The sequence below is a fragment of the Ursus arctos genome, unplaced genomic scaffold (genome assembly GCF_023065955.2).
Source record: "Ursus arctos isolate Adak ecotype North America unplaced genomic scaffold, UrsArc2.0 scaffold_4, whole genome shotgun sequence".
Classification (NCBI taxonomy): domain Eukaryota; kingdom Metazoa; phylum Chordata; class Mammalia; order Carnivora; family Ursidae; genus Ursus; species Ursus arctos.
The window spans coordinates 49,261,377-49,276,596 of NW_026623056.1; the positions used below are offsets into that span (position 1 = coordinate 49,261,377).

General features: G+C 37.9%; 1 protein-coding gene across 1 annotated transcript in view; it reads right to left on the minus strand.

Moving 5' to 3' along the window:
* Positions 1–15,220, minus strand: part of ADGRG7 (adhesion G protein-coupled receptor G7) — a 76,960-nt gene that overhangs the window by 27,032 nt on the left and 34,708 nt on the right. Inside the window, exons 5-10 of the mRNA XM_026492182.4 lie at positions 14,377–14,526; positions 13,797–13,903; positions 8,329–8,468; positions 8,106–8,213; positions 2,761–2,927; positions 2,163–2,318 (exon numbers count right to left, since the gene is read on the minus strand). Of these exons, the coding sequence (XP_026347967.3) occupies positions 2,163–2,318; positions 2,761–2,927; positions 8,106–8,213; positions 8,329–8,468; positions 13,797–13,903; positions 14,377–14,526 (828 nt within the window). The remainder of the gene's footprint in view (positions 1–2,162; positions 2,319–2,760; positions 2,928–8,105; positions 8,214–8,328; positions 8,469–13,796; positions 13,904–14,376; positions 14,527–15,220) is intronic.

Genomic DNA, 15,220 nt, shown 5'->3' on the forward strand with positions numbered 1-15,220 from the left:
TAATAATGGTGGCCACTGAGTGAGTAGGATATATATAATTTTTGTCTGTCTTTATTTTACTAATTTAAAAAATTAGAAAGTAATATTCATACAACATGAAAGTAATATAGAAGCATAAAAAAACCCATGGATTTCTCTTACCTACCAGCTACCCCACATCATACCACCCTACCTCCTGAAATCCTATCTCTTCTCCAGAGGTGACTTTTTTTAATGTACCTACAAATATTACCTGTTATCTCTTGTACAAATATATAGCAGTTTGTTAACATATTTTATTTTTTTTAAGATTTTATTTATTTATTTGATAGAGCGTAAGAGGGAACACAAGCAGGGGGACTGGGAGAGGGAGAAACAGCCTTCCTGCTGAGCAGGGAGCCCGATGGGGGGTTCGGTCCCAGGATCCTGGGATCATGACCTGAGCAGAAGGCAGATGCTTAAGGACTGAGCCACACAGGCGCCCCTGTTAACATATTTTTATTTGAACTGTTATTTTAATTCAAGATGTTAACTAGATATTTTTCATATTAGTGTATTTCTGTTTAATAGATAAACTTTCATACCTTATGCAGTAAGTATGTATTGCTTGTATAGGAAGAAAACAAAAATAAAACAAATTTCTTTTTAAAAACAAAGATTTCACATTACTTCCTGTGTACAGTATACTAAGTGAGTACTGAAGAATCATAGACTATATATAGATCATCAGACCTTAGAAATCATCTATTCTCTTAGAGTCTATCTGCTCCTACTTTACATACAATCCTAATCGGCCTTTTAAAAAATTCAGGAACCCAAAACTAATTACAAATGTGAATGGTAGGCATTGTGGAGGACTCAGACATTAATGAGAAGAAACAGCTGAAAGCCTGACCTCAGGAAAGAAGAAGAATAAGTATGACGATGGAGCTGTATCATTTCATATATAGAGCAACCCAAGCTTTACACATCTAGTGAATGATACTAATGATCTTAAGGATATTGAAAAAGTTAAAATGTTACCTTTACTATTTTCTAATTAAGAAAGCAGATCTCTGGGGGCACCTGGATGGCTCAGTCTGTTAAGCAGCTGCCTTCAGCTCAGGTCATGCTCCCAGGGTCCTGGGATGGAGCCCCACGTCGGCTCCGCACTCAGGAAGATGTGGTGTTTATGCATGACGGAATATTATGTAGCCATCAAAAGGATGAGCTGATGCCATTTGCAACGACATGGAGGGACTTAGAAGATATTATGCTCAGGGAAATAAGTCAGACTGAGAATGACAAATACCATACGATTTGACTCATATGTGAAATCTAAAAAAAAAAAAAAACCAAATGAATAAACAAACAAAAAGCATAATCGGATCTGTAAATACAGAGAACAAACTGATGGTTGCCAGAGGGGAGAGGTGTGGGCAATGGGCAAAACGTGTAAAGGGGAGTGGGAAAGACAGGCTTCCAGGAATAAGTCATTCACAGGAATAAAAGGCACAGCAGAAGGAATCTAGTCAATGATATTGTAATAGCGTTGCATGGTGACAGAAGGTAGCTACACTTGTGGTGGGCATAGCCTAACGTAGAAACTTGTGAAATCACTATGTTGTACACTTGAAACTAATGTAACATTGTGTGTCAATTACACTCAAATAAAAAAATTAAGATATAAGGAATACATAAAGGAACCATGGGACAAACTGGATGATTTCAAGAGCTTTTCCTCTTTTATCTTCTAGCATAAATTTAGCAACTTAGATTATTCCAATGGAAAAAGCTTTGGGTAACTGATTTAAACTGCTCATCCATAGTTAAGTATGTATTGAACCCATTCCCAACACACAGTCATACAGCTTACCTCTGGCTGTAACAACTTCAAGCTTCACAACATGTGAGTTAGTTGAATGGAGTCTGTCGGCTCCTCTTTTGCACATGGGCTCCCTTCTCATTATTAAATACATGGTGCTGACCTTCCCCAGCCTAAGACCATACTGCAGAAAGCTCTATTTACTTACTTTTACCACCACTTCCGTTTTAGTCTTATCACTCCATTCCCTGTTTATCCATTTAACCTAGGTCGACTATCTATGCAAACTAAGCCCCGAAGTTATCTGCAATTAGCACATACCAGATTTATGTATAAGGAAAATTCTTGTCTGCAAAGAGATTACTATGTACATCCTTACCATTAATACAGCAAAATTAGTAGTATGGTTGCAGTGGCAGTACACGAATTCATCAGTGCTTTTATTTTTGTGACACCCATGTGTGTCCCAATCCTTTGTTAAAACATTCCAGTAGACACAGGCATAGGAATGGAGCTGGAATTCTTTTCGGTCGTACTGTAAATTGAAAAGACAATTGCAACCAATTTTTTAAAAATGCTTAATCAGGTAGAAAAAACCAAATAGGATAAGATAAGCATATGAGAAATCAAATAGGTATGTACTAAGTATAACATCTTCATTATTGATTAGGGAAGGGGAAAAAGGATACAAAATTCAAATCAGCTCATTTTGCATCTAGCTAGTCTGACAAAAAACATGGGTGTGGGGAATGTTTAAATGAATATCTTCAAAGAATCTTTTAAAGAGTTTTTCTGCTAAATTGATATATTTCATGCCCAAAATGAGTATTACACTGTATGCTAACTAACTGGAATTTAAATAAAAACTTTAAAAAATATAGAGTTTTCCTATGGATTTCTTTTGCTCAACCAATCCTGCTTTTGTAATCAAAAGTGGCCTGAATTTTTTTGTTGTTGTTGCTAGTGGAAAAACTCACCTTTGGGTTAAAGACAATGTCAACGGAAGCTTCCTGACTTCTAGTGTTATTTTTAACAGTACTGCTTGAGATAATTTTTTGACTAAAATCTGATTTAGCTTTAAAAGTTTTTGATTGGAAAAGCTTGTTGTTTTGATACACTACAAAGCCACATGCCTTTGTGTCACCTGTGAGACAAAAAAAATAAATAAATAAACAAATGAACCCTAGGTCAAACAAAAAACAAAGTCCCACGTCATTGTTCAACTGCATGACTGCTTAGTATATGAGTGAAGTACAGTAAAAATGGTTTGCTCACTGAATCTTTAGTTAATTGCAACATGTAATTAATATACGTAACCCATGCCTGGCCGTTCTACTCACGTTACTTTTTTTCCTGAGGTTCAGATTCCTTACCTTGTAAATAGCTACAAAAATTTCCGCCTAATGCACCTCAAGGAGGTATTGCAAAGATCTCACGTATAAAATAAACATCTTGCTTTCTATGCAGTGAAACAGAGTGAACGTGACATTCAGGTAGCCCAAAGCCATGTCGCTTCACCCGTTGATAAGACATCAGACAAGAAACAGCAACGAGTAAATAGTGAATATTGGGTGGGCAATGCCTAGGGAAGTGCTCTATGAGACCTGTTTCCTGCTAAAAGAGATGGAGCAGAAACCAGTCCATTCAGTCTCAGAGCCAGGAGTTCACGTTGTGTGTATCAGGGACTGTTTCAATGGAGCCAGATACGTTCTGTCTCCTCTTGAACTACTGGTCTCTGCTGCTTCATGATGATCATGGGTTTTTCCCAAGGCTGGAAGACCATTGTGACATATTTCCTCAGGACATTGGAAAAAAGTGGTCATCTGTTCCTCAGAGATCTTAGAAAAACATGGCCACAGCAGAGGGTTTTGCGTGGAGGCCGGCCACAGCAACCGTCAAATAGAACGACCTAAGGAACGCCCCTAACGCTTTATACAACTGTTGGCCGTGTTGAAGACAGAAGCAATTATAATAATTACATGTTTTAACTGAATTAATTTTTATTTATTTATTTTTTATTTATTTTTTTTAAAGATTTTATTTATTTATTTTGACAGAGAGAGACAGCCAGCGAGAGAGGGAACACACAGCAGGGGGAGTGGGAGAGGAAGAAGCAGGCTCATAGCGGAGGAGCCTGATGTGGGGCTCGATCCCAGAACACCGGGATCACGCCCTGAGCCGAAGGCAGCCGCCTAATGACTGCGCTACCCAGGCGCCCCTAACTGAATTAATTTTTAAAACTCTGCTTTTACAAGTGGCATCAGGAAAACTGTAACAGTGACAGTGAGACGAGCATCTTCAATGTGATTGGAGAGATAGGCAGACAATGCCCCTGACAGTCCCTACATGTCCTCCCCAGCCAGCCCTGTTCTAGCCTCTACCTAGAAAAAAAGACATTGATTTATGGAGCTTTTTCATGGCACATTGGTCTTGCCAAATTGTTCCTTCTCGACACTAGATGACAAAGTTAACCCTAATATTGCAATAAGGCTTCTTTGCGTTATTATTGTGTTTTTTTTTTTTTTTTTTTAAATAAAAGAACAACATGCTTCATGTAAAAGTCAAATCCAGGGGCACCTGGGTGGCTCAGTTGGTTAAGCACCGGACTGTTGACTTTGGCTCGGGTCATGGTCTCAGGGTCGTGAGCCCGAGCTCCATGTCAGGCTCCATGCTCAGCAGGGAATCTGCTTGAGATTCTCTGTCTCCTTCCCCCTCTGCCCACCCCCCCCCCCGCCTTGTTCGTGCTTTGTGCACGCACACACACACACCCTCTCTTATTCTCTAGCTCAAATAAATAAATCTTTTTAAAAATATAAATAAATAAATAAATGTCAAATCCATAGAAATATGTAAGTAAAAAAATGAAAGTCCCTCTTTCCCTCTCCTCATTCCTATAGTATTTGGTCATTTACTAGAAAATAATCACTTTCATCTAGATACTCAGATTCATTAGAAAAGATTCTATTTACCATTATAATACTTTTAAATTATAGATAATTATAGATATACCTTGTAGATACACTTTCTTGATGTTTATTTATATTCTTTCACTCTCTCTTTCCCTTTTCTTAATCAAGTTTGTTAGAATCTTGCCTATTTCATTAGTCTTTTCATGGAACTCTGATGTTTCGTTTTGTTGATCAAGTTTAGCATTTGTTAACTCCTATTTTTATTAAGTTTCTCCATTACATTTATTAATTCCTTCTTTCTAGTTTCTTTCATTTACTTTATTTTTATGATTCTTTAGTTGAGTGCTCAGTTCATTTTTTAACAATTTCATTTATTTTCTAATAAATTTATTAAAGCACATACATTTTACTTTAAATAATTCAAATAATTTACTTTAAATAATTTACTTTAAACACTAAAAACATGCAGAAGAAAATACAGGAGACTATCATTATGACTTTAACCTGGGGAAGAACTTAAATAATTCTTTGTCCATATCCCATAGGTGTTGATATGTGGTATTCTCATTGCCATTAATTTCCAAGTATTTTGTAATGTACACTTTAATTTCCTTACTAACAACGTTTATTTTTAATTTCTAATTGGATAAAATTTTGGCTATTCTTTTGTGGGACATTTCAAGTTTTATTGCATTGTGGTCAGGAACTATGTCTTATGTAACTTTTATTTTATAAAACACATAAGCTTTTCTACATGGTCAGTAGAAAATGACCATGTAGTGAGTAATAAATAAATGGTCAGTTTTTGAAGCACTTGATGGACATGTGAAAAGAATTTTTATTATCTCTTTTCTGTCTACAAACGAAATTACACACACACACGCAAATATATATAAACATCAAATTTATTATTATTTTTTGTCTTCTTGATCTTTAATTTCTGGGATAGTTGCCCTAAAATCTTTCCTTAGAAGAATGGTTTGTCAATGTGCCCCTATATTTCTAACAATTTTTGTTTATATATGTCAGTGATGTATTTTTAAGAGAACAAAGAATTAAAATGTAGATACTTTGGGGGTTTGGTTTCTAAAAATCATATAAAATATATCCCTTTCAGGGGCGCCTGGGTGGCTCAGTCGGTTAAGTATCTGCCTTTGGCTCAGGCTATGATCCCAGAGTCCTGGGGATCGAACCCCAGAGTCCTGGAGATCGAACCCCCACATCAAGCTCTCTGCTCAGCGGGGAGCCTTCTTCTCCCTCTCCTGCCTCCCCTGCTTGTGCTCTCTCTCTCTCTCTCTCTGTCAAATAAATAAATAAAATCTTTTTTTATAAATGTCCCTTTCAGTCCAATCTGAGTCTCTGTCTCTTAACAGTGTGTTTTAGTCCATTTGAAAAGATTGATAATTTATAAGGAATAAGAAGTTAGATCCCTATCTTTCACCAAACACATATATTCTACGTTCATTGCAGACCTAAATGCATACATAAACACTAAAAACACGCAGAAGAAAATATAGGAGAATATCGTTGTGACTTTAACATTGCGAAGGACTTCTTTTAAAAAGTACCGATTATAGAGGAAAATACTGATATATTGGACCGCCCTATAAAGTAAAATTTGGGTAGGATAAAAGATGTCAAAAGCCAAGCAAAACAAAGCTACAGACTGGAGGAAAGATATTTGCAACTTTATAACCAATAAAGAATTAGTGTCTAGAGTACATGAGGAACTTCTAATGACCGATAAGAAAAAGACAAACAATCCAATAGAGAAATGACCATAGTATTTAAATAGGCAAGTCACAAAATAGAAAATCAGAATGTCTAATAAATACACGATAAGATGCACAAGTAACGGAAGAAAAAAAATCTAACGTATCATTGAATTTCCAAGCTGCAAGAGGAATGCAACAATGCTTGTAACATATTTATCAGACAAAAGCTAATATGCTTGATAACATATGAATAAATCTCCCAAAAAGAATGTTTAGTTTAAAAAAAGCAAGTTCCATATACCATGATACCACTTAGGTAAATATTTAAAACCCACAAAATAGAATATTTTATGTATGGATATATAAATATGTAGCAAAAGTTTAAAGGCAACAATAAAAATGCAACATACCAACTTAAGAAAGATATAAGTTCGGGGGGGGATGGGAAAAAATAGGACATGGACTTCAGGTACATCTGTAACATCTTCCTTTTTTTTTTTTTTTAAAGAGGTCTGAAGCAAACATAGCAAAATTTGATATCCGTTTACCTTGCTGGTGGGTACACGGGTGCTGCGTGTATTATTATCTATGCTTTTCTATATGCATGAAATATTTTTAAATTAAAAGAATAACACAAAAAAGAACATGAAAGACTTAGGTTTAGTCTCTTACCTTCACAAAGCATGTAGCCAAAGCAAATAAGAGCAAAATTCCACAGCATACCAGATCCACGAATAATATCCCTTCTTCTTTATCAGTGCTATTATGAATTCTAAAATGTGTACTTTCTAACATTGGAGTGCTCTTTAAGGTTTATTCTTTTGAGGGGGGAGGGGCAGAGGGAGAGGGAGAGAGAGAATCTTAAGCAGGCTCCACATCCAGTGCAGAGCTGACGTGGGACTGGATCTCACAACCCTGAGATCATGACCTGAGCTGAAATCAAGAGTCCAACGCTTAACCAACTGAGCCACCCAGGCACCCCGCATTGGATTTTTTCTATTTGGGGGGAGAATAAAAGTAAATGTGTGTGCTTGCTTTCCTTATTATTATTGTCAAAATAATCATTATTTTAGACTTTGAAGAGTACAAACATTTCCTGTTAGACATAAAATTTTTTGAAGGGCTATATGCAAGATATAGGGAGCCCATGGTGAGCACCATATTAGTGGATATAACTAAAATCTGTTGCTACAAGAGGATGACTGTGATATTACATAAAATAACCCAAGGCAGGTCCATAGGACCAATCTGAGCCTGCGAGTGCCATGCCACTAGTAAATACGGGCAAAGTTTATGACTGAATATTTTTAAATATATTTTTAAGTGTAAAACTGACCTGCATTAGCTAGATTTTTCTTAGAAAACAGACTTGTGTCCATGACCAGAGCATTTCAATTCTGCTCCAAAGGTTTTGAAAAGGAAAAAAAGAGATCATCTCTATCATCTAGAATAGGAGTTGAGATTACCATAATTTTAAGATCTTATTTATTTATTTGAGAGAGAGCATGCAGTGTGCATGAGTGGGGGGAGGGATAGAGGGAGAAGCAGACCCCTCACTGAGTGGGGAGCTGCATATGGGGACTCAATTTCAGGACCCTGAGATCATGGTGTGAGCCGGAAGTCAGATGCTCACCGACTGAGCCAGAAAGCATCCCCTATTTGAGTGTATTTTTTAATGTAACAAAGTTTGAGACCTACTGTTTGCGGTACTGAGCAAGATTTGAAGTTCAGTCTCCCCATCTGGATTAAGGTCGCTCACATCTCTGTCCACAACTGTGGAACCAGAAATGAGAGAATCACTAGTTCCTGTCAGAAGGAAAAAAGTAGAATTTTAAAAGTCTACATTTTCATAGACAGAGCATTATTCATGGTTGATAGCAGAATGCTGTCTGCTACTAGAAATACGAGACAAACAACTCACCTCTCTTCACAGAGAAGCGAACATTTGTAGACTGCATAGTGCCTTCTGAAGAGAAATCCACAGACTGTACTGCCACATTAGATTCCACCACTGACTTGTTACCCAAGGACGTGGAATAAATCTCCATTTGCTCAACAAGGCTGTATAAGACAAAACATAACAATGTAATATTCTAGAGATTCGTCATAAAATCAAAGGTGTGCGTTCTCTCCCACATTCCAGTAGAAAGCCATGACCATAGAACTCATGTGAACATTGGTCCAATCTACTTAAAATAATTTATTTTCTTCACCAGAATATTGCTTTGTTATATATATACTTTTTCTAAAGTTCTGATGGACCATCTCCACTGAAGGATATCCTGTATATAGATGCCAGAAAGCTGGAACTCAAGAATGACAGATTTCCCCACAGAAATAGTCTTTATTGTGTTGCTCTTCACATAAAAGATGGTGTTGCTATCCATCATTGGCCAGAAATGTGCTTCTTGTTTCTCCAGTGATGAGAACCAATTTTACTCATTCAACTCCCTCCTCTCACCCAAACCCCTTGGGGTCTAAAGCATCTCCTGTTAGTTGTCGGTTCCAGAGGCAAGAGTCCACTTGGAACCATGCAAGAACAGAGCTCTGAACTCACTGCCTGGGTTCTTAACTCTACATTGCAGGTTTCCACAATGTTCTTTTCTACTTTGGATAACTTCAAAGATTAGATGGAAAGTGGGAGGGAGTGGGGGAACCTGTCAATTTGGTATTCTCCAAAGAAAAGCTGTTAAGACCTTTTCTTTTCCTTGTTTCCTATAAGAAATATATGCACTATTTTTGTACTTGACAAAACAAAATCTCTACAGCTAAGATAACTGATTCAATCTAGTTTTCCCAGAAATGAAGGGATTTCATTAAAATGTAGTTGTTCCATAATCTAAATCTTTATTTTGCCCACTAAAGTATTTTTCACTTTCCCCAATTAACTTCATAAAGAGACAAATTTTTAAAATAATTAAAGATTGCTTTTATAAAGAGAATATGATAATCGTTTATACAGAAACATTCAAGTTGGCTTCTCTGTTTGGAATGTTTTCCATTTATAACACCATTTTCTGAATGTTTAGCAGTTCACACTATATATTTCCCACTTAATGAATTATAATCATACATACTCCAGAGCTGCTTTAGACAGGAAGACAACCTAACAAAATTCTAATCTTCTAAGAATATATTTCATACATTTGTCAACCAAACAATATCTGTTGAGCAACAACTAAGAAGTCATACCCTATGAAACACTGGAGATAGCAAGAGGTGCTCCCTCAGGCACTGGAAGGCTAGAGGGAAGGATGTACTAGATATCTGGGAGTGACTGCAGGATTCACAACCACTTTTAAAGGGTTGATCTAGCCACAGCCACATTTAAGGTCATTTTTTCCTTCCAGATGATTCTTCTCTGTTCTTGCCATAACTGATTCGATTAGAGATGAGTGCCTGCCTCAGAGTACCCAATGCAGAGGCTGGCCACCGAGCAGTATAAATGACTGGAAGAAGCAATCAGATTCTTTTCACTCAAGAATTTTCAAGTTAGTGCTATAGTTTTATCAGGAAAGTCACAGTTCAGAGGGGACCAGAGAGGTCATTCCGTCATTTTAAGAACAAATACAAATTTAAAATAAGAGGCTTAATTTTTCCTGTTGAAAATAAAAGAAGATGGGACGCCTGGGTGGCTCAGTCGGTTAAGCATCTGCCTTCTGCTTCGGTCATGATCCCAGGGTCCTGGGATCCAGTCCCTCATCGGACTCCCTGCTCAGCGGGGAGCCTGCTTCTCCCTCTCCTTCTGCCTGCTGCTCCCCTTGCTTGTGCTCTCTCGCTCTCTCTCTCTGTCAAATAAATAAATAAAATCTTAAATACATATATATATATATATATATATATATATATATATATATATATATATATAAATTCTTTTGAAAAGTAGATTGGCATTTTGTCCACTTTATGACCTAGGAATGTCTTTCTCAAGGATATTGAAGCCATCTCTTTGAAATGTGAACATCAAGGGAATTAGTTTCCCTATTTCCCAGTTTCTGTGGAGGGTAGGAGCCTGATTTTAGCGTGTGGGTACCTTGCTCCAAGTTGCAAAGCTACCTCTTGTCATAAAGACATGAGAAGTTTGTTCTTCCTCTGGATAAAGTCAGTTAGCTAACACAGATGGTCGCCTCAATTACTGGGTTAATGTAGGATGAACTACGTATGACAGTGTTGTCAAGTTCTCTTAATTGAGGACTAGTTATTGATTACCTGAAAACACATATGTATTGGGTTATATCTGCTTGGCTATATAAAGAGGTGAGATTCCTCTCTGTCTGCAATCTCTTAGTGTTTGCCTATGATCATCACATTCTGGTTTAATGCTTATGCAGTAAAAAGTGTTTTCTTTCTCTACTATCTTTGTGGAGAGCATTTCCGGGTTGAGAAAAGATTGTTTTTAATTATATTTCCCCTATGTCATGAACAGGGTTAATTTATGAGAGAGCAGAAACTAGAAGTAAAGATGAAACATACATGTTTATTGAGTCATGTTAATTACAAAGACCAACAGCTAGCCTTTTTTTTTTTTGACTAAATATATATGAGTCAAGTATCGTGCTAGTGATCTACATATATTAACTCAGTTGAGCCTCACAAGAATCCTACTGAAGTGAGTCTCAAAGTTACTCCATATGATACTGAAGAATCTGAGGCTCTCCTCAGAGAGTGGGAGAAATGAATTTGGCCAAAATCATGTACCTCCTAATTAGCAATGCTAAGATGACCCCAGGACTGTCTGATTCCAAAGGCTGTGGCCACAACCATTATATTATCCCAGAAGGAAGGCCCACAAACTCATCTGCGGGGACCTTCAAAGCTGCCTTGGATGCCCTGCCATCTCCCTACTCCGGAATCCATAAAGCCCCGCCACATTATGATAGGGTTCCTAGGTTCCCATGAGATTCCGTAAGCCTCTTTACAATAGATCGCTGGTCAAGTTAATTTAAGCGGACATCTTTTAACCAAAGAAGGCTGGCTGGAACAAAAATACAAATAGAGATGTGAAATGTAAACATACAAGATGGTCACTATTAGGGAAGCAGTTATGCATTCCCAAGGACAGGTAAACACGGACAATTATGAGCCCTGAATTTGACAGCAAAGTTTCAGGATGATAGCTCAGTCTTTGCAACAAGTGATCAACATGGAGAAATGAGGTCCTAGTTTCACTGATTATAGTAGGAGGCCTTTAACAGCAGAGACCTTGCCCATGGCTCCTCCCAACTCAGACCAAGAGAATGGATGAATGGGTGCTAGAGAACTCCACTATGACAACTTGAGCAAGATGGAGCTGGGCAGGTTTTTCCCTCCCTGTCACTCTCCTGTTTCAGTCTCACACTGTCCACTTCTCCCTATGACTAAAGAAGGGGAATCCAGTAGCTTAGGGCTGCAAAAAGGAAGTTGTGAATGGAAGAAGGGAGAAGCCAAAGTGAGATGGGCAACGAAGGCCCGGTGTCTGTCAGCAGACGCTACAGGTAGGCCCAGGTTCAGGGGACAGAGTTTGGACAGAAGAGTTCCCCAGATCAGCAATTAATTTTTTTCTCCAGGGAGAGAGGAGCGTTAGAGTCACCTCTGCTGGCAGTTTCTAAGGAGTGCTAAGTGCTTGGTGATCTGATGTGGGGGCTGGAGGCTGAGGCGAGAGCTTTATCTAAGTGAAAAACGCTCCGAGTCCGCAAGGGCTTATGCATAAGATCACCTGGGAGAGTCAACCGACAGACCAGGATTAGAAAAGTAAGCAGACTAGAAATCCAGACTGGGAGGAATTACTATGAGTGTGGTTGTAACATTTCATATTTCAGTGTGTCCCATATTTAAAATTTTTATTCAGCCTCTAATCACATCTTTTGAAGCCCTTTGGATATTGCACATAAACCACACAGAACCAAGTTTTTCTCCATGTCTTAAGTCAGTAAAATTCATAATTGCTTGTTGCCAGGACAGTATTTTCACCTGTATCATGGTGTGACTTTCTCAGCCAAATCTCACAGTTGCTCTCTCCTCAGCTTTCTCACCAGAACATCCACCCTTCTTCTTTCCCTTGAGCAAGACTGCAAACACAGAGCCTCCAGCTCTGAAGGGAGCCCACTCCGGCTCTCAAGCTCCATGTTCGCTGAACAGAGACTCTGAATCCCATGGCCACTGCCTTCCCCAACTTCAAAAAAAATGGGAGTCTCCACACTCCCAGTGAGAAGGGCCCAGACTCCTACTGAAATTCGAAGTCATAAAATACACCAGTTAAACTGCTGAAACAACAACCTCTACCACCATCTCTCAGAATTATCATCTTTTGAATGTCCTAACCATTTCAAGCTTTTGTCCTTTTTCTACTTTGAGGGCTCAACACTGTAAAAATTAGAAAACTGAGAGCTACTTCTAGGAATCTCTCCTAAAATATAACGGGCCACGTAAACAGAGATTATGTATAAGAATGTTGATTGCTCAAAATATTAAAAGACTTGAAGCAATCTAAATGTACTTCAGCAGGAATTGCTTAAATAAAAGTTCACTCATGCAGTATCTAAAATTTATGATGTATATGTATAGATATTTACATTGAAAAGAGGTTCATAAGGTAATATTAAGTGACAAAAACAAGCTATAAATCAGTAGACTATGTAATATGATACAAACACACACACATACAAAGAAAAAAGTCTGGAAGAATACATACCAACAGGTTAATAAAGGTGAGACAATTTTTAAAATTTTTGTTCATCTATATATTTTCTTATTTTTCTATAATGAGCATACAGATTTACTTAAATTTTTTAAAAATCAAGAAAACTATATGTAAGATTAAAACATAATGAATCCTAGTAAGGGATCTCTGTACTAAAGTACATGAGTTTTATTATAAATATACAACCAAAAGTATGCAAAACATAGGAATCAAAAAAAGAGAAAGCTGGTAGAGTTGGATTTTTTTTTTTTTTTCAATGTAGGCTTGGGAAAGCTAAAGAAAGCTTAACCAAGATACACAGGATCCGGGGGATAGCAGAGTTGTGTGTAGGGAGCCAGCAACATGCCCTGCAAAGTTCTGCTATTATTTTCAGCTCTGTACATTGAGAAGAGCTGGAAGAGCTCTTTTTGTGCTTGCAGGCTGACCCTTGGCCATGCCTAACTAAGGCTAGGAAAATAAGTTCTAAACTAAATCATCCCAGTTGCTCTCTATCTCCCAGTCCAGGGCCACCCCAGGAGTCAGCAGTTAACATATAACACTAGCTACTAAATGAAGATCAGGTGGAAAGCCAAGGCTTCAGTCTGCATTTCAGAGGAATCAGCCAGTTAGTGCAGCCGGGAGAGAAATAAAGACACTTCTCTTCATGCTTTGACCTAGGAAACCTGAGAGCGCTTTGTAACGTTTTCTTTTTCAGCTGGAGTTGTGCTTACGTTGCAAAGGTGTCATCATTATCAGTAGCAGCAGCAGCAGCTTTTTGAAAAACAGCTTCCCCGGCATCTAGAAGTTGACTCACTGTTGTTACAGCAATTACTTTTGCCTGTCAGAAGAAGCAGCAAACGATCATCCTAGGCACATCATCACATGTACCACACATCCGCATCACCGTCATTGTCTTTCATTATGACGGTATCGAGTGGCACAATTAGTATGGTAATCCAGAGGCAAGTATTTTTCAAACTTGAAGGTTTAGTTTTAGGTGGCAGAGAGAATAAAGATAAGGCATGGGGAAAATCTAAATTCAGTCCATCCGGAAGCTTAGGCTTCTGAATTTGCCTCCGAGCAAGGTCTTTCACAGAACCTCTACCCCACCCCCAAGAACAAAAACGCAGACGCTTAGATGCAGAAGCAGAAACGAAATAAGACTGCAGGGCTCTGACTGTGGAAACAGGTAGCCCATAATACTTAGCATAACTAGTATACTTACTATTGAACTAAGTGAAGTGATTTCTAGTTTTGTCTTTCTCTGTTTTTTCTTCCCCTCCCCCCTTTTAAAAACCTTGTGAGTTTCACCTCATAGACAGCATTTCTGGTTGGGTTGAAGATCTGCCCGACCACTCTAGTAGCAGAAATGATGCCCTCGGGAGTTATTCTGTCGACATCAGATGTTAAAATCTGAGCTTCAGCAGATATATTCAGAGACTGTGTCGAGATATTGACTATCTGTTTAAAAAAGAAAAAACAAAACCCTAACATTATACAACTATGTCTAAACACTTCGCAAGCAATTGCAGGCGAATAAACTGGAATTTAGCTGACCCTCAATCTCCTGCATCTACTCAGTTCTTCGTGTTTGCTTCTCTCCTTGTGTAAAGGACAAAGTACGTGTAGGTTGGTGGCTTCTCCTGCCTGTACTATCTGCCAGGATTAACAAACTGAGGCAGCCTGAGGTAGACTGGTGCTACTCCAGTGAGATCGAAGAACTTTGTAACAAACAGTTACGAACAAACTGTTACAGGGTTCACAGGAAGAATAAGCGCAGAAACTGACTGTAACTGGTCAGAAACTCACACAATTGTATGCCGTTGAATCTAACGATTTTTTTTCAGTGATTTATATTTGGATGGTAGCTACACTTGTTCTAATCACTATGTTGTACCCCTGAAACTAATGTAACACCGTGTGTCAACTATACGTCAATAATAAGTAAATAAATAATTTAAAACTTTTTTAAAGAGGAAAAAAATTATTTGTATTTTATATATCATTTTTCATCATTTTCCTAGGAATTCATTTTTATTACATTTTACAAAATTATTGGCCTGCAAGGGGTTGGAAATTTTGAAAACTAGCTTTTCAGCACAGATTGGGGAACACTGACCTAGACCCATATTGTCTTTAGTAGAGCCAGGTGTTA